A 19,600-nucleotide genomic window follows, 5' to 3' on the forward strand; every position below is an offset into this window, starting at 1 on the left:
TTTCTGGGCCCATTATTCCCCCACGTACCTTACCTTGCTGTTCATCGTGACCGCCCTCCCCCCACGAGATTCAAATCGTTTAGTTTTCTCTACTACTTGCTCACACATCCCACACACTGACAGAAGAAGGAAGAAAGAAAACAACTGCAGCTTAACCTTCGATACCTACAGTTATGACCCGAGACCGACACGCGAGCCGTGCAAGCTTCGCATGCGTACGATGCAAGAAAGACAAGAGACGATGCGACATCTCTCAGATTTTGAGCTCGGGGGACCGAATGGACCGGTCCTGCACCTCATGTCGAAACAAGAACGAAAAGTGTGAGGTCCGCTATGGCGAGGATAAGCGCAGTCAACGACAACCGAACGAGACCAAGGCACTGCAACGGCGAATGCAGGCACTAGAGGAGTTTGTCAAGAACGTCTCCAAAAACCCAGAGCTCCCGATCACGCGGCATAAGACGGATGAAGATTCGGATTGTCTGATGGAACAGGCACGACGGACTGTAGACAACTATCAGGATGCGAGGATACGTGCCTTCCCAAGCCCTGCCAGCTCTTCAAGTCCGGGGACTCAAAATATGACGATATCGATCTCTCCTCCAGAGGGAGGACAAAACAATTGGGCTATGACATCGCAACAGGAGCTTCACCCCGCCTCACACTCAAGATCTGTGTCCTTCTCGGTGCAAAACAGACCGAAGACCGACGACATCACACACAATGGCATCCGATCGATCTCCTTCTCAGGCCCCAGCAGGCCAGACTTTGACTGCGACTCCGAGGGCTTCCCTCCCGTCATGGAAGAGATTGGGACACCCGATAGTATGCGAGACTTTGACCAATTTCTTGGCTCTGCGACCCTATTCCCGTACTCCGAGAACCAGTCCCGATCAAGGAGCCCACGCGGGGAAGACTCTTCTTTTGAGGACGATACGAGTAGACAAGCTCGCGGTGCTCTCGAATGCTTTCCCGAGCCAGAGCCAATTGTGTCGCATTTGCTAGACCTTTTCTGGAAATGGCAATCATCTCATCTCCTTGTCGTTGATCGTGCTTTATTCCTCCGCCATCGGGAAATTTGGGATGACAGTGAAGGACACCGCGGCGATCGAAACTATTATACCCCATGTCTGCTATACGCGATCATGGCTCTGGCATCGATGATCAGTCTTGACAAGGGAGTCGTGCGGTACTCTACTTCTACCGGCAGTGTTGCTGGAGAGACTTTTGCGAAGCGAGCGCGCTCAATGTTTGATCTAGAGATGGACCACCCGACCATTTCCACTGTCCAGGCGGCTTTAATACTTGGTTCTCGATACGGGGCGATGAAAGACAACTCTCTTGGTTGGATGTACAGCGGTAAGAGTCTTTTCAAGCCACAAAAGTAATTTCAGCTTCTAATATGTTTCTTTGCTACAGGCATTGCGTTCAGAATGGCGAGTAAGCTAGGCCTACACCTGGACTGTTCCAAAGTGGTTGCGTCTGGCAAGATGAGTCAGGAGATGGCTGAACTCAGAAAAAGAGTCTTCTGGGGCTGTCACATCGAAGACAAGTAAGTGCACTAACCTAGACCTGATCATTCCCAGCAGTGAGTCGGGTGACTAACAATCAATTGTAATCAGCCTCTTCAGCGCTTATTGTGGACGGCCAAACTCCTTTATGGAGTGGGATATCACCAATCCCATACCTGAACGACAGTTCAAAGGCATCGGGAAAGAAGACACTGAATCGACCACATCACTTCTACATCACACCTCAACGCTCTCGGTGCTGTGTTCCAAGATACTGATCAGTATCCACCGTCAGCGGCGTCACTCATCGACGAGTGAGATGAGATTGAAAGCATCTCAGCTTCACAGAGCCTTATGGCAGTGGCATCACGATCTCCCTAAAAGCTTGACATGGTCCAGTGATTCAAATATTCTGGCACAGCCCCATGTATTCATCTTGCAGTACGTATATACAGACTTCCTGTGATCGTAACAGTCCAGCCTTGAGAGCAGGAGCTAAAAAAACCACGCAGAATGAACTTCTACTTTGCTCTAATTCTACTCCACCGGCCATTCCTCCGATTGTCTTCAAAATTTCTCGACGTTGACAACATGAGCTCTTCGGCGCTTAACTCCACACACGCATGCGCTACAGCAGCAGCAAACATCACAAAGCTCGCAACGACCTACAGACGGTCTTTCAACATGCGACAGATGCCGCCGTCGATCGTACACTTCATCTTCATTGCGGGTAGCATTCATCTCCTCAACCTTCGTGCAGAACAACCAGGAAACCACGAAGTTCTTCTCCAGAGTTCTACTGAGGCCTTATCCGAGCTCGGAAAGTCATATCCCGTGGCCCAGAAAGCTAGCACCGAGCTGGAGAGCTTGATTGAGAAGTGGAGGTCCGCAAAAGAGGCCGAGAAGAGAGCCGCAGAGACAAATAGGGCGGCGCAAGAGGTTGAGAACAGCATGAGCTCTGGGCGTGCGATTCGACCAGGGGTATCTGGGTTTCACGATGTTGACTTTTCTCCGCTGGAGGAGCTTGGGGAGTTTATGGATTTGAAAAAGGGCCAGCAGCCTGCTACGAAGTCTGTGTTTGATATGCCGGCTGATATTGGCTTCCACGAGCAGCTATCACTGGACCAAAATGGTAATGATTGTATGTTTCTGGGGCAAGATTGGCTTCAGGAGGGAACAGGATTCGAAAGTATGGACGGAAGCGGCTGTCCTTGGATGTATAATTAACGACAAAAAGATGTAGAGTTGCTAGACGCACTGTATACCACGAATTCAGAGTTTTGAGATGACTATTTCTAGCCCATGAGTGAATTACGAACAACCGCTATGAGATCTTAGATCGTCGTTCTCAACAATGGTAGGGTTGGGAACCCCAGCTTAATAAATCAGCATCTCGTGCTGAACGAGCACAAGAGCCCAAATTATAAGTCAAGACCGTGGTGCTGCCGTAGTGTGGTAAATAGTTCAAGGGCCTCGGCTTGTGTCTCAAGAGAGCTCACTATTCAAGTCTGGGCTTCTAGAACTTCGGGACCAACTTGAAGTTCCCAAGCGTCGAGTCAACACTGCTTTAGAGCCAGTTGGTGACTCCAACGCTCAAACTAATTGAAATTCACTTCCAAAACATGATTGTCGAATCTCTATCCATATCCCACCGATGCCGATTGTCGGACCCTAATGATTTAAATACTTATTCCGCAAATGCAGAAAACATGCAGATCCCGAAGATGAAAGGCCCGTCCGCCATCCCACTGCTGTGAGCTGACTGCAACAGAGTCAATAACTCCACCAAAGGGGTTGTTTCTGCACTAGACAGCGGTCACACTGTCTGAGTCCACGGGTATCCCTGTCAACTCTAATATCTGAGCCCCTTCTCAATCTTCGCCGGAACTTGCGGAAAAGAGCATTATTATCTTCTGCACGGAATCAAGGAAACATCCACTGACTACATAAAGTCGTGTTCGGAGTGAGAATATCGAAGCTCAGGCAAGTTCAGAAGTCGGAAATAGCGTTTGGAATGGGCACCGGACCGCGCGCATTTGGCTGAAGTAATGGTTCGCGAGCAAATAAGCTTACACCTTCTTACACAGGCTAGCCCGCACAAAGTAAAGCCTTATCCAATATAAGAGAGTTCTCGAAACCCCATGCCTCATTTCCTTCAACTTAATTATAGAGAGATTTTGGTTCGTTTCCTCACAAAAAAGTGTAGGAGATGTGATTTCTCCCCGGTAATGCGGCATGGCGCCAATTAACGTTTTCTAGCTCATTTGCCTGACTCAGTGCTCGCGTAGGAGACACACATGATAGTCCCAGCTTTCAATAGCAATTACTGACTGCAGCCGTATAAATCATTGAAGACCCCAAGTCGCGATGGTGGCCGAAACGAAGGCCAGGCTTTGCCAGGGATTGTCATTGTCTTTGGGGCAAAAAGAATTGCAATCATGCCTCGCCACTCTTTTATCAAGTCACTCGTTTTTTTTTCCTTCATTCTCACATCTCTCGCCGGTAGGGGTCCTGTCAAACACCCGAAACCGTACCATGAAGTGTCACGACTCTCTAGCAATGACTACACTGGGTTTCCCGATAGCACGACCGCGGATCACTTGAATCCTCGACAAGAAACGACCGTTGATGGGCTAACATCCATCGACACCTTCACTTACAAGGGAGAAACATGGACAGCATACGAAGACATCACTCGATTCGACGGTCCGCTCCTCCTGGTGTCTGCCTCTGGAACACGCAGAGAGATTAAGCGATACGTTGAAGCCTCCACAGACGAATCTGTGTCTATCAACCGAACAGTGGACGCATACTTTGGCCTGGACCCTGCAAACGACGTCAATCTCAAGCAGAATGACGTGTTGGCAGAGCGTCTTCTCCAAGATGGCGAGCCTATTGAGGAGCATGTTCGCGATGTCATCGACCTGTCCTTCCTGCCGTGGGATGTATATCTCGGAAACGTCCAGGCTAACGATACGATGGCCCTGGATTGGCAGTCCATGACAAAGAACTACGCACCCTGGAATGACATGTTAGAGGCTGCAGACGGAACTCACTCCAATTACACTTTCGATGGCTTGCTCAACGGATGGATGCCTGCTTCTCGAAAGATTTACCGGGGCCTCGTTGACACAACCGACTGGGTTGATATCACTACATTCGCCGATGTCGACTCTCCAGATCCCGATATCGTTCACATTTGGTTCTCTATCAAGTATGTCAAGGGCGGAGTCCTGCGTGCACAGAAGTACGCTCTGGATTACAAGCAGTTCCTGCCTTTGAAGGCGCATCCTCCCGCCGATGACTTTTACCCTGCTCTGATGCGGTTTGCGGACTACTGGGACTCGCACGTCAAGGACGAAATATCTTTGACTCTTCCAGACGAGAGTTGGTCGGATATGGGAAAACATGCCTTTGCTGTAGAGCTTGTTGGTCGCGCTGGAGGTGTCACTCCACGGTACGGTGCCTTCGAACGCGACTACGGTGGCTCAGAGTACGACGGCTTCCAAGACATCATGACCATGTCGCTCACGGCCAACTTGGCTTGGGGACGATTCGCCCAAGCCAAGGCCATCCTTGAGAACTACATGGACTGGTATGTCTACGACAACGGAGCCATCAAGATGCGTGGGCCTGCCGTGCCCCAATTCGGCATGTCACTTTCTTTGATCGCACGCTATGTGCAGTACACGGGAGACACCGCGCTCCCGGAAAAGTACAAGACGAAGATCCTCGCCTGGGCCAACATGCTCACAACGCGCCAAGACGAGAACTTGAAGCTCCCTGAAGATGATCCATACTACGGCCTCATTTCTGGCTGGAGCGAATCTGATGCTGCACTGAGAAACGATGCATGGCGGTTTGAGAAACCGTACTGGAACAATGCGGCGTTCGCGGCTCGCGGTCTGAAGGATCTTAGCAAAATTGAGACGTTTGCTGACCATGCCAACGACTGGAACACTCGCGCTGAACAGCTAATTAACCAGACATCCCTCAAATTGGACCAATGGATTCAGAGGAACTTCACACCTGCTTACGTTCCTGTCCTGCCGAATGAGACAACCCATGTTCTCGAGGACTTGGCAGAAAAGGGAGATGCATCATCTCAGTGGTGGCCGCACCGCGTGTACTCGGAACTGCTTCAAGCATCAGTGCTCTCATCAAACCATACCGACATGATAATTGACTCCATGCGCGCCTACGGCATTACCAGCGTGGGAGTTGTTGCCAACGTGACGCCCCTTAGGGCCGAAACTCGCGACATCTTGGGCTTCATTTCATATGGCTACGCCCTTTCGTTGCTTCTCCAGGACCGCCTTGATGAGTTCGTCCTCTTCTTGTACTCTCATCGGTATCATGTTTATAACAGGGGCTTATGGCTTGCGGCTGAAGTTGCCGGAACTGGAGGTGGTTCCAGCACATACTGCCAGCCTTCGCAGTTTACGGTCCCTGTCTTGCTTAGGGCAGCATTGTTGTTCGATCACCCCGACAAGGATGTTTTGCTAGTCGGGCGAGGTGTTCCGAGGAAATGGCTTAGCAAGGGTAAGGTCGGAGTGCAGAGGGCCCCGACCAAATGGGGATCGGTCGACCTCGATATGCAGTTGGACGAGAAGACGGGTACCATTACGACGGTTCTAGGTTTTAGTAAGGCGCCTCCAGCTGAAGTTTGGGTCAAGCTGCGGGTTCCGAAAGGGAGCCAACTTAAGAATGTCACTGTCGACGGTAGCGCGACGAAGTGGATGGGAGAAGAGGTCATATTGAAGCTTGCCTCGACGGCGCGTAGTGCTACTGTCGTGGGAACTTTCTAGGCGCTAGGTTTCGATTGATAGAGTTGATTACACATCTATGTCCCATTGAGAGTACCGAGGATTGTAATACGCCCCCATTGGATGGTATGGTTCAAAATCTGTCTTCCAGGTAAGCGATGGTAGTCGTTTCCTCACTTGCCCACGTGATTCCCACTCCTTCTCGAGGTCCAGTCCTCTGTTCAGAAGACTCTGTACCTTAGTCTCTGTGACTCCGTAAACCTGGCGCACTGGCTTGACACTTGAGGGCTAAGGCGCATCTGAGCCGGAACTATTCGCAAAGGCGATGGTCGCGGAAGATCTGAATGCCTGGTACCGTGCACCATTTGCATATTCATGAACTTTCCATCCCAAGTCTGAGGGAGTGATTCAATATTGGCTTGACTTATGACCTGAATCAAGGAGTGCAAACAGCACACAATGTGTCGAACTATCCAGCCACTGACCACCTGACCTGAAGGTGGAGCCGGTGGTTTCAACAGTAAGGTAACTAACTTACCTGGGCAAGTGGGTGGCATAATCGTTTGCCGCTACAAAGATGCCCTGGCTCTTTTCCCTATTCCTATTCTTTTCTTGAAAGAGTATTCCCTAATGAATATCTCAAAGATAGAAGTAACTAGAGAACATCAAGCCAAGAAGCATGCGAAAATCAAGGATAATCCATCGGTAAGTACGTATGATAATCTTCTGTTGACCGGCATCCTTTTCTGTCACCCACTTGCTAGGATACCTCGGCCTGTATTAACCACTGCTTCCTCTGCAACGTCCAAGCAATAATCCTCTTTCACCAGCGGATGCAGTCGAAAGACGATCGAATGGATTGTAAATTGGAATACGTTGAACTTGGCCTACTACAAGCAACAGGAACAAAATTGTACCGAGCGGCAATCAATTTTCTGCCAATCAGTGCAATGGTCAATTCCTCTGGGTCAAGTTACACGAAGATTCCTTGCGCAGCTGGAAGAACAAGAAGCAACTTGAGGATGCGATCAGCGAAATTCCATCTGGACTTGATCATGTTTACGAACGTAACTGGACCTGGATATCTAAGTTACCAGGACCGATCCGTAAGCGTGCCTATTCTCTGCTACAATGGGCGGCTTTCGCCCTACGACCCTTGACCGTCAACGAAATCTCTGAGGCCATTTTGATCGATGAGGAAGATGTCAACTTCCCTGAGGATGAGTTGCCCGACGAAATTGACGACGACTTCATCGAAAGCGAGATCCAAAGTCCCTGCGGCTCGCTGTTGGAAGTTCGAGGCACGTCCTCGGATTCTAACAGGGGGCTAAGGACGGTGCACCTAACTCATTTCTCAGTCAAACAACACTTTCTATGCAACATTTCAGCTCAATCGCTATCGATTCGCATGAATAGTCAAATCTCAAACGAGTTTCAACAAAACAGCAGGCTAGCAAAGCTTTGCCTTCGTTACATCAACAGTCAATACTTCTGGGACTTTGAGGAGAAAATCAAACCGACGTTACCTGTGGAAAGCACCCAGGAAGAGAACTTTCAAATCAGTGTCAAGGGATCATTCCGATACTACGCCGCGAGTTCATGGTATCAGCATTCCACCGTCGGTTATGAGGAAGACGAAGAACTGACAGAGCTCATGATGGCTCTATTCGATGACCTTAATCCCAGTTGGGAAGCGTGGCGTGATATATTTGAGAAATATAGCATAGAGCTCGGTTTGGGAGCTGATCCATCAGCGGAACCTCGTCATGTTAGTCCTTTACATTACGCTGCCCGTCTTGGCTTCACCGAGCTCGCTTCCTGCCTCATTCACGGCGAGAAGCATCATGTGAATGCCAAGGCGCCGTTTGGTAGAACAGCTTTGGAGATTGCGGGCAACGCTGGTAATTTGAGACTTTCCAAGATCCTTCTAGATGCGGGGGCCGATATTTCGACGTCGAATCACACAGGGTCGACACCTCTCATCGAAGCTTCATATCATGGAGCCTATGATATTATTGAACTGCTCCTCGATAGAGGCGCTGACTGCGAGAACACAAGTAACTACAACTGGACGGCACTACACGTAGCTTCCTTCTACGGCCATCTCGATGTCGTTGCGTTGCTGCTTGGGAGGGGAGCTAACGTAACTGTTGCTAACGATGGCGGTTGGACACCGCTCAATGTGGCCTCTTCCTGCGGACACTTCGATGTGATTGAACTGCTTCTTAACAACGGGGCCGAAGTTTCAACCCAGAGTAATGATGGCTGGTCGCCGCTCAACGCTGCCTCTCACTACGGTCACCCAGACATTGTCAACTTGCTCCTTAAAAAGGGGGCTGATGTTCACCACGCAAATTTAAGCAAGTGGTCATCGATACATTTCGCTTCTGATGGAGGTCACTATGAGATCGTCAATATGCTTTTAGGTGCAGGCGCCGACGTCGCAGCTGTGACCAATAATTCTACTACACCGCTGCATATGGCATCAAGTCATGGCTATCTAGAGATTGTCGAGCTACTTCTGGACAATGGGGCTGACTCAAACGCTAAAGACGATAGTCAATGGACACCGATCTTCCTAGCATCGAGTTGCGGGTATGAAAAAGTAGTCAAGCTACTGCTTAGTCGGTGCGACAACGTATCTCAGGCCAACAAAGCCGGAATGGTGCCACTTTACTCAACTTCAGCTGCCATTAATAGGAGGCTTGCCGAGCTACTTCTTAGCGACTCTCGTAATGACGTTTATTTGCGAGCCTTCGCAGGATGGACGCTACTCCACGAGGCGTCGTATAACGGACGCGTTGGGGTGATTGAACTACTTCTTGCTGAGGGAGTAGATGAAGGGTTGACCGACGAGCGTGGATGGACGCCTCTACACGCTGCGGCTTTAAGCGGGCCTACAGGAGTTGCAAAGTTGCTGCTTCAAAGTCCCAGATGCAGTACCCATGTACAAGATAACAGTGGCCGAACCCCAGCATTTTATGCGTCAGCTCGCGGGCATTACGAATTGATCCAAATGCTGACCACTCAGAATCGACTAGACCTTCAAATCACGGACCAGTATGGATCAACCCCATTATCTGCAGCTTGTCGCAATGGGCATGAAGAAGCCGTCGAGTACCTGCTTTCAGTCGATGAGAGATCATTCGAGTGTCGAGATGGACTAGGACGAAACTCAATGTGGTAGGCACGAAAAGGTGGGAGCACACGAGTCATCGATTTGGTCTTGCAACATGCGATGAAGCTCAACATCTGCGTTCCGGAGAACAACGAGCTTGGCACATATGCGGCGGACTTTGATTGTGATTCAGCTTGGTGTGATATTTGCATGACTAGTACTTTCCCAGACGAGCAGGCAAACTACACCTGTAGCTTGTGTGATGGAGGCGACTTTGTCATTTGCCTGGAATGCAAGACTCTTGGTCTCAAATGCCAAGATGCTTCTCATTCTTGGACTTTACAAGATCCGTACTAGGAGGCAGAGAGATAGATCATTTCCAGCTTGATCAGCCTGGGCAAATGTGCAGGATTTCTTTTGCTCCGATAGTCATCTACATACACCTCAATAAAGAAGCGTCCCATATGGCTGGATGTAAAATGACTGATACTAGTTTGGAGGCTTCCTAAACATAACTAGAGTTCAAGTCTCCGGCTTATTATGAGTCCATGGTATATTTAAGATCGCAGCATCTTTCATTTTCAACTCTGCGTATCACAGCCTAAGCTAGTATTACAGAGAATCAACTGATGGATATTCGACTATCGAGGTTATGGAGAGAATTTTGAGAGCCTAATTACTATATTCCATCATTTCCGAGTGGCTTCAAAGCATCCGTCGCCAGTTCTTTTCTAGTTCTGCTACATTTCAGTCTCACCATAGGTTGGTGTAGATTACATAAGATGAGATTGACACGTACGTTATTGCCACTTTTGACATGAGTAGATTTATTTAAATTCACGCTATTTGGCAGTCCAAGTGGTAGAAACTGAATTCACGGGTGGAGGAAGCGTCTTTAATCGATGCTATCGAAAGCGCTCGGGGAGAAAGGTCTTCAGGACTGGCTCGAGTATCTTAAGGTAGTGCACATGGGGACTCTGTCTAGGTAGTGCAAGTCATTGACCTTTTGATGGACTCCAGTTTCGCGAGACGGCATTTACATGCTTCAATGGGCGACAGAAGAACAGTTGCTATCTTGAAATTCTACCAATAAAGCTACATATTTGGCCCCAGGCCGCCGTAGGGTTAGTGTACATGACAAAATGCCCACTAGACGGAATCTCCGCCAACTCCACACCAGCATTTGTTATCCGCGGGAGATACGATAACGTGTTGTAGGATACACCGAACATGAACATCTTTGGACACGGAAGGGCTTCAAACACCTCCAGCAACTCTCCTTTGTCGGTATAATGTACCATGGACTCGAAAGTCGGTCTGACTACCTCCGGCCTGACCTTAGAACGGAAACTTGCTGCATAGATCCCATTCCCATGGTCCGCCGATCGCCTAGTCCGCTCGATAAAGGAGGCAATGAATATCTCCGTATCGCTTGCCGGGAAGTCGAAGATTTGTCTGCTTAAGAAGCAGTCCTCTGGAGCAAGATTGCCTTTGATGTTGGTGAAGCTTAGTACTGCGCCCGGGCTACGTTGTGCTAACAGCAAGGCTGTCAAGCCGCCCATAGAGTGGCCGACAAGGTGAAAACGTTTGATCTTGTGAGCATCCAGAACCGCCTCAGCTACAGCGACGAGAAGTGGCATGGAGATGGCGCTGTAGTCGGAGCTGGCGGACGCCCCGCTACCGGGGGCATCGTAAGCAATAAAAGGGTAGTCGGAAAGGGGCGTGTGATGGATTATATCCGTGAAGTCTTCTTTGGTGCTGCCGAAGCCGTGGAGGCAGAGTATGGGATCGAGTGGCCCGTTACGGCGGACGGTAGAAATAGTTAGATTGACGTTGTTGATAACGAGGGAGAGATCTTCCCAAATAAGATGGTTAGACGATGGTGTTACGCCGCTGTAAGGCGGGCCGATTTCGGTGGTTGGCATGATTATTGTGGCTTTGATCATGGGATGCGTGAGTGTTTGTTGAGAAAATTTTCTGGAGAGACTCGTCCTTTAAAGATGAGGACGGATCAGAGGCATGTTGCCGGCTGAAAATTTCAGTCCGTATCGTGAGTAGCCGTTATGCTCTAGACACGGCAACCAATCTTTCGGTGCCGGCGATTTTCAGTATCCGCCGGAATGGGTCCTAAAAAGCGGCGCTGAGACCGAAAAGCTCGGCACCGTGAATTTTTTTTACCGTCGGCACCGTCACGCTTCGCCGAGCGGCTTCTTTTGAAGCTTGCAGACATTTGTTCGCTGAGTCATACCGTATGCTTCGTATGAAGTATCGCCTGGTCTCCGTCGTGGCTTAGCCATACTGCTCCATCAATCGCGAACAGAAAGCTGGCTAAGACTTCAATTGCCTACCTTTAGTCTCATACATGAGCTTCTCAGGCACCCGATTATGAATAAAAACCATGTGCACGTGCAGTACGCAGGGTGGAGTTCGGTGTTATGGAAACAGTGCTTCGATATCTCACTTGAAGGCTAGGCTCTCATCTTACTACACGTACTCTCACCTGAGTTCAATGACCGAAAGAAGCTGAGATTCGGTTGAGAATGCCTAGGCGAAATGACATCAAGTCTAGCTTGGCTGCACTGCCTCCATACTCTAGGATCTTCTTGGTCATTCAAGTGGGTAACAAAAAGAGAAAGAAAAAGATGATACCGGTCAACGCCAGAGTAAGGTAGTAGTAATAGTAGTAGGAAGAGGAAGAAGAGAGCTCAGGTATTGAGTGACAAACTACGTATTGTGTCACCCATTTGCCCATCTTCTGTGCGTTTGGGCTAGCTCAGTACAAGCTTCTGGGCGAGCGGGCTTCACAGGCAATGCCGAGGAAAGCTATGTATAAACGAAGTAGGCCAGTCGCATGACATGTTGAAAAACCAAAAAAAGAATGCGTGTGAGATGGAAATGATTGAGTGGGATATTGCAAGCCAGACTGAAAGGGTAGTCGATTCTGCATTTGGAAAGCGCCCAGTGTTTAGCACTTCTTACGAATGAACGAGTTGCGCTGAGCATGAACAAGTAAGTTTCGAGTTAGCTGACGACAACGAATGTTCTGAGGCCTAATGGCACTCGTTTGCGAGTAGCCGGGATGCAATGTTTGCGATGCACTGGATCCACTTCCGAATCTGCCGGCCGTGAATCCGAGTGCGGTACCGGTGTCTGATGCAGCGAAGAGCAGCATTCCGTTGTACCCAGGAGGTTGTTGCCGCTGGAGTCCTCCTGGGTGAGATGATTTCAAAGCACTGGGCTGGAGTGCAAGACTAAGCCACCAGGTGTGAAGCTTCCTCTTGGGCGATTCATCTCATAAACGACCTCGCAAGCGAAAACGAATCATCGCGACTGAGCTGGCTGCTTCAACAGTGGCCTTCGCCGACTCTCCCGCTGGAGACAATCGGTAGCATCCGCGCCGCAATCGCGCCGCAATGTACCAGAGCGGGCATCTACAAATACACGGTGAGCCTTTCTCAAACGAAGATCAGGATGCACTGCCATCTGAAGACTGCCGACATGCCAAAGCTTGTGTTCCCTCGCTTGAGACGACGGCTGACAAGGGGTCCGCTAGGTGTTTCATGCCAATCAAACACTGCCCGAACCTCTGAGGTTGAGTGAAATTGAATGAGATTGGCTGCGCGGTAGGTGAGATTTGAGTGGGCCTGGGATTGATTGTAAAGGGCCCCCAGTCGAAACTCAGTGAGCGACAGACTGTCACTGCTTCACTGCTTTCACTGGGGATGAAGTGAGCCAGCGCCTGAACGTCTATCGCGTGCCTAGGGACCCCTTGCCAAGCAGCAATTCGGCGGAGTCATGTCAGGGGTAAACCGCTAAAATAAGAATGACATCACGTTGAAACGGGGCAAGATATGCAGTGAAAGCCCCTTTCTTTCTTCCTTCCCTCCCACCCTCTGTTCGTCCGGTTCCCGCGGGTTGAGCAGTGACCTGGGTGAACAGACGGGGTGTTCTAACGCGCATCTAGAACCCTGAAATCTAGACTTTGGGCTGTAGCCCGCGTTTGGATGAGGTTCGTCATGCAGGACAGACAACATTGAGTCGTCACATGAAGCCTCGTCCGAACTCAACAAAGCTGACGCCATCGCCGACTTCAAACCTTGACGTCTTGCTCGGTCTCGCTCGTTGAGCACCTACAGTAGACAGAGTAGAGCACAACGGATGCGAAGCTGGCCAACTAGTCTGGCGCGCATTATCCTGCCATTAACCTGCAACTAGCCATCGCCAACGCTGCTCCATAGAACAAAGACGCTGTTCACTGCCGCCAAGGATGGACCGCGCGGCATCGAGGCAGTGTTGCAAGAAAACCGGAGCTCTCTTAGTCGCTTGGTAAACTCCGCTGATCTCACACAGCCAAACAGCTTCAATTTCAGCCAAGGGCTCCAAGATTGACTATTCGTTCTCGCGGCGTACCAAACTTGAGCCCAGCAGCAGCGACCCGTCGTATTAGATCCTTCTCTTCTGCCCCTGGGCGCACGTCTCGTATTTCGCTGGGCAACGTCGTTCAGTTCTTGGTTGTGTTAAGATTTGAGTCTGGACCTCCCTTGTGGCTCCTCAAGGTTCATCTCCAGAGATGATCGTTTCTAGTATATTAAATCAATCGTCTTTTCCCATCGATTCCATTTGCCCATCTGTGTCTCCTCAGTCAACCCCTTGGTCTTCAACAAACAATTCATACCGGCAGCAGCAATATTGAAAGCGCCACTTTTCTTTCCAGGCCTCTAATTGCTCTTCATTTCGTCTCTCACTACGATCTAACACCGTTCTTGCTTCCTCAAACAAACATACTAACCATTCTTTGAACCTCTAATCAAGCACCAAAGATCTCGCTCATCACTCCATCGGCATCGTTAAGCTTGCCCAGCGAGAAACCACTCAACACCATCACTATGAAGTACACCATCGCGTTTGGACTCCTCTCCGGCCTTGCCGCCGCTCAGTCGGCCACCACCTCCGCCGCATCCTCTAGCTCAACCGGCCTGGCCAGCCTCATCGCCCAGCTCCCCAGCTGTGCCGTAGGCTGCCTGAGCACCGCTGCCAGTAGCATTGGCTGCTCCGCGACCGACTTCACCTGCTTGTGCGCCAGCCAGGACAAACTCATCTCCAGCTTGACGCCTTGCGTGCTCACTGCTGGCTGCTCCACAACAGAGATCGCCGGTATGCTGCATATCCTGTCACTCGTGTCCTATCACTGCATAGGTGGCTAACAAAGTTCTCACAGCGGCTGCAAAGATCGCACCGTCAATCTGCTCAGAAGTTCAGAGCAACCCGGCTGCATCCGACCTCGCATCGGCATCGAACCTCGTAACCGGCGTCCTCGGTACCGCAGCCGCTACCGCTAGCAGCAGCGCCGCATCTGCCACCGCTACACCCGCCGCTGCCGCACGACCGACAAACGCATACTACGGCATGCTCGGCGCCGTCGCTCTCGCTGCTGCTGCTTTGTAAATACTGCATGAGCTTGGAAGATACCAATACTCTAGGGATACGGCGCATTGGAGGGGCTACGGCTTTGATTTCATGATATTTTAAATTGGGAGATTGGGCTTTGTGATGGCAAGCGACATGGTGCATTAGATTCAGTTTTTATCTGGCTCAACGTGGTGTATCTGCCGAAGAGTGTCTATTCTCGGCAATGGAACCATGGGTGATGATCGGGGCCAATTGCGCGGTGGCATTCATTCTTTTCGCGCTCAAACACGTTTACCAAGTATGAAGAAATACAGTCATGTTCATCTTTGAACACTCCCGCATGAGGAAAGAGTCAATTATAGACCCATCAAACTTTGTTGTGATTGTTGGTAGATGGCAAATTTGGGCAACCAAATTAAATTCTGAGATGGCCCAGGAATTGAAGAAAGATTAGAGATACCCGCACACAGTCTCAGGTCTAACCTCGCTCATGCACTATCATCCCCCGCCCACCGAGCTTTTAGCCTCTCGACCAACGTCGTGATGAACTTTACATCCGTGACATCCGATAGTCCTCTCAACGTTGGACTGTCCTTCTCAGTCTCCTTTGTCAAATATGCTAGAACCCCCTTACTCGCAGAAGCCGTGCGTCCATACTTGCTTTCAAACCAATCCAGGAGCTTGATCGGCGGATTCTTCTTTGGGTCTCGTTCGGACTGCCGCAACCTATCCATCCACTGATTAGTCGGGAGTCTCTCGAACTGCAACCGAGCCTTGGACAGAGATGGAAGCATATCACGGGTCCAGTGGAAGCGCGTCGGATTAAGAATGTGGTACACCAAGTCGGGATCGGTATCGCGCTCGCTCGGCTGCGGGGCGGCGTTGGCATTGACGAGTTCCAAGATGGCCGTTGCGGCATGGTCGACGGGCAGCCAAGTCATCTCCTATCACCACGTCAAAGCCATCACTTTTTCTAAGCTGCTCACATGAGACTCACCTCGTCTAAGTTCGGCAAGGCACCAAGCGTGATAGCCGTCTGGATCATCAACGGGATACCCTCGGTCGTGTTCCATTCGCCGACCCTGCTGTCACCCACAAGCTGCCCAATCCTCAAGACTCTTGTAGGCGCACCAGCGTTCAGGTTTGCATTGCGCGTGATATGCTCAGACACCCATTTGGACCGCGCATATCCTGTTCCCTGTGCCCATGCCGGCGTCGGGACCGGTCCCTCCGGCACGTTACCGGGCCTAGGCGACCCGCCTGACGCTGAGACGGATGAGCAGAAGAAGAATCGTGCGGGATTAGGTGTCTCGACGGACTGGCACAATTGGATGAGGCTGTGGACTGCCTTTATATGCTGGCCCTCAAAGCTCTGGACGGGAATGTTGAAGTTGACGGCCCAGGCGCTGTGGATTACGATTGTAAGCTTCGACTTCAGATCGGCGAGGCGGGCGGCCCCGAGACCGAAGTCTGGGAGGCCTAAATCACAGGATAGCGGCACCACTTTAGATTGTTGGAGGGGACTTAGAGATACGCCGCGCGAGGTTAGCGAGTTTGCAATGCGAGATGCTGCGGCGGCATCGTCGGGTGCGCGGACGGCTGCCCAAACTGACAATACGGTTGGGAGGGCAGCAAGTTGGGCGAGAAGATGAGCTCCTAAGCCGCCTGTCACCCCAGTGAGAAACTGTGAAGCGGATGTCAGTAATGCCTTGAGGTAGCGATGAGGTTGAGGTCACTTACCACGAGGTGCTTGTCAGGTTTTGTAGCGGCACCAGCTATGTGAGGTGAGAAGGAAGAGTACTTGGCTACCAAATCCTGCATACTTTGCAGCTCGTCTCGAACCGCTTCAATGTGACCGTTTCTCAGAGCTACGAGGTAGCGCGAAAGCTCTCGAATGTTTCCTGATTCATAGAGAACATTCTGGCCCAGCTGGCTCTGCCGACCGCCCAAATCGACTTGTCTCTTGATAAGACTCCACATCTGGATGCAATGAAGACTATCAACACCGGAAGCGAAGAAGTCTGTGTCGGAAGATGGTAAGTCGATACCCAACTGCTTCTTGAGTTGTTGCAAGAGCCAGATCTCCAGCTCTTGGCCCTCAAGAGACAAGCTGCCTCCTTCGTCTTCGTTCTCATATCTGTCATAGGCGCTCTGTATTTCTTTTTCAAATTGCTGATAGAATGGCGCCCGAATGAAGGTCCCCTTGTCAGTGCGGGGGTACTGTGTATCCGATGGAAGCACAATGAGGAGCTCTCGAGGGATGCGAGAGAAAGATTCGGCTTTCGCGTTGGCAGCCTCAACTGCCGGCCAGATTGCTTCAACGTAATCCTCATATGATAGGTGCGCAGCATTATCCGCCTTGACGATTAAAGCACCGGGATAACTTCTCTGTTCGCCAAAGACTATGGCTTCCTTGACAATCTCTTCTTGGCGAATTCTTCCTTCGATGGGAATAGGAAGCACCTTTTCGCCATTGATCAGGGTGAACCGGTCGTCGAGTCTGCTGACGTACTTCCACCAGTCTGGCTGTGTGGGATGTTTCACGAAGAGATCACGCGTGCGGAATGAGTTTGGTGGTGAATCCGAGTTCGATGTCGACTTTGACGGAATGCCATCGAGGCAGACGCACTCGTAGATCCCAGTCGAGACCTCGTCCATGAGAACGTAGGGCTTTGCGGAGGGGAGAGGACGTAGGTAGTTCCAGGCTTTGTCCCCCGGCGGACGAACGGAGTTCATCAGCCTGCCTACCTCGGTACTTGAGTTCGTTAGTTGTGGTGCTTACACGGCTTAAGAGCCTAGAGTGATCAAGGGCTGCTCTTACGATCCGTAGTTTCCGACTAGATAGACCCCGTTATTGACCAGACGGTCGCCAAGGTCGTCTGGACAGCTGCTGCCCCCGAAGAGTACAAGTTTCACACTTGCCAGAGCGCGGATGCCCTCATCTGTCTCAGCTAGTAGCTTCACGACATAGGGGACCACATGGAAGATCTCAGGCTTGATGTAGTTGATCATCTGGATCAGATTCTGTCTTGTCAGGGGCAGATTATAGTTGCCATAGTAAATAGGCTTCTTCGAGTAGATTGAGCGAAACGTCTCGTAGAACCCGTGACTATGAAATAAGGGAGAGACGATGAAGGCTCTCATGTTCATATGAACGGAAAAGGCGCCAATGCAGCTCTTGTGAGTTAGGTAGATCGGTTTCGGAAGGCCTGTCGAGCCGGAGGAGTGGATGATTGCAGCAATCTTGTTCGATTCTCGCTCCGGGTCATAGGTTCTGGAGAACACGGGCGCATCCTTGCCGTAGTAGTCAGAGTGACACAGCAGCGGTAAGATATCGAGCTTTAGTTGATGTTGAACCTCGGCCAGAACAGGATGGAAAGTTGACGTGGTGAGCATGGCGCTGCAGCTCGCCAACTCACAAAGGCGGGCGATTCCTGGGCTCTGAAGTCTTGTGGAGACAAGAAACACTGCGTAACCTAGCCTGCTGAGAGCCATGATCGTGATGACGACATGCAGTCCGGAGTGAGCGAGGATTCCTATCACGGGAGCCTTCTCAGAATTGGAATCCTGACGAGAAGTGAGCCCAAATTCAGTGGCAGCTTGACAACGAAAGTAGAGAGCTGGCGCGACTTACAACGGAAGGTAACCCCAGCTGCTGTAGTCTCTGCACCGCGGCGTCGACATATCGGTCCACAGCGCGAGCGCTGTGCTCTTCGAAATCAAGTAGGCCCTCATTAGGGTACCCAAGTAAGGGCGCATCACCAAGTTCGAGTACACGCTTCTTGATGAGCTCATCGATGGTAAAGAAAGGCCGGTCCTGGGCGGAAACCTTGAGTTGTCTCACTGCCGTTTCCAATGTCTGAGTTGCCATCGTGAGAATATGACACAACGTGGATTCATCAAACGAACGCTGGAGGCTTTCTAAGCGTAAAACTCATTTGATGATGAGAGAAAGGGGTCGGTATCTTTGGTCAACTTATGTACATTTGAAATGCAATGCCGCCTCCGGTGGACCCCCACCTGATCGGCATGAGATGCATTATCCGTGCGACAATTCCGTTCCGTCTCCGCCACGGGCCGTAGATGCAAGGTGCATACTGAGCTAGGCCTGCCGGGCGCCGAATGCTCTCAAGCGTCTCTTGCCGGCGGGGGCTTCTGAGAGAATAATGCCATCAATCAGACGCATGATAGAACCCATCAACTCAATGACATTCAATGCAGGCAGCATAGATCTCGTGGTGGGAGAAACAAGTGCACGGATGGCTTTAGACGGGGGTTTCATTGATGGATATGCAACTGGCGGACTTCAGCAATGCTCTTGACATATTTCTCAGCATGATGGTCTTGTTTCGAGTCAATAATTGTGGTGAGAGCGGCCCTTCGGCAATCGGGGTAATATCATGCTATCAAGCCCAAGAAGCTCTCAATTTCGTCAACTGCCTTCTGGTTCCCAAGTGTGTACCAACGTCTTCTAGATTCGTCTTTGAATGGTTCCTTCTTTACTTTCCAAATTTCTCTTAAGAATCACATCTCCCTACCACGGCAATGTCTTGTTACCTGAAACCGATTGTACTCAACCTCAACCTTTCCTGCGCTTTATATTGAGGCTTGTTGGAGGTATCACTATTTCTGCTCGCTATCCGTGGACAATTCCTGACACACACATGGTGAATTACATCAGTGGAGGGAAAAGGCTAAGCCCACTTGTCTCTCGGCTTTAGACGCATTCTCCTGATTCCCTCATTAGACTTTTACGGCTCAGGATATGGATAAAGTAGGTACATGTGCGTCCGGAG

At 50.5% G+C, this 19,600-nt stretch overlaps 4 protein-coding genes across 4 annotated transcripts; 2 read left to right on the forward strand and 2 right to left on the reverse strand.

Annotated features, from left to right (window-relative positions):
• Positions 1–2,195: 2,195 nt before the first annotated feature.
• On the forward strand, positions 2,196–6,319 carry N0V96_010962 (uncharacterized protein; the record flags this gene model as incomplete). The annotated part of the gene is made up of 2 exons (XM_065759110.1): positions 2,196–2,728; positions 4,096–6,319. The coding sequence occupies 2 exons, from the start codon at positions 2,196–2,198 to the stop codon at positions 6,317–6,319; spliced, it is 2,757 nt and encodes a 918-aa protein (XP_065612208.1).
• Positions 6,320–14,281: 7,962 nt separating this feature from the next.
• On the forward strand, positions 14,282–14,840 carry N0V96_010963 (uncharacterized protein; the record flags this gene model as incomplete). Its single annotated transcript, XM_053195741.1, has 2 exons — positions 14,282–14,549; positions 14,614–14,840. 2 exons carry the CDS (start codon positions 14,282–14,284, stop codon positions 14,838–14,840), a joined length of 495 nt encoding a protein of 164 aa, XP_053046776.1.
• A 452-nt stretch (positions 14,841–15,292) lies between these two features.
• N0V96_010964 (uncharacterized protein) lies at positions 15,293–17,462 on the reverse strand (the record flags this gene model as incomplete). The annotated part of the gene is made up of 3 exons (XM_065759111.1): positions 15,293–15,748; positions 15,802–16,283; positions 16,541–17,462. The coding sequence occupies 3 exons, from the start codon at positions 17,460–17,462 to the stop codon at positions 15,293–15,295; spliced, it is 1,860 nt and encodes a 619-aa protein (XP_065612209.1).
• Positions 17,463–17,621: 159 nt separating this feature from the next.
• On the reverse strand, positions 17,622–18,675 carry N0V96_010965 (uncharacterized protein; the record flags this gene model as incomplete). The annotated part of the gene is made up of 2 exons (XM_065759112.1): positions 17,622–18,371; positions 18,439–18,675. The coding sequence occupies 2 exons, from the start codon at positions 18,673–18,675 to the stop codon at positions 17,622–17,624; spliced, it is 987 nt and encodes a 328-aa protein (XP_065612210.1).
• Positions 18,676–19,600: the final 925 nt, after the last annotated feature.

The sequence above is a fragment of the Colletotrichum fioriniae genome (genome assembly GCF_027942845.1).
Source record: "Colletotrichum fioriniae strain IMI 355084 chromosome Unknown scaffold_16, whole genome shotgun sequence".
In the NCBI taxonomy this organism is placed as follows: domain Eukaryota; kingdom Fungi; phylum Ascomycota; class Sordariomycetes; order Glomerellales; family Glomerellaceae; genus Colletotrichum; species Colletotrichum fioriniae.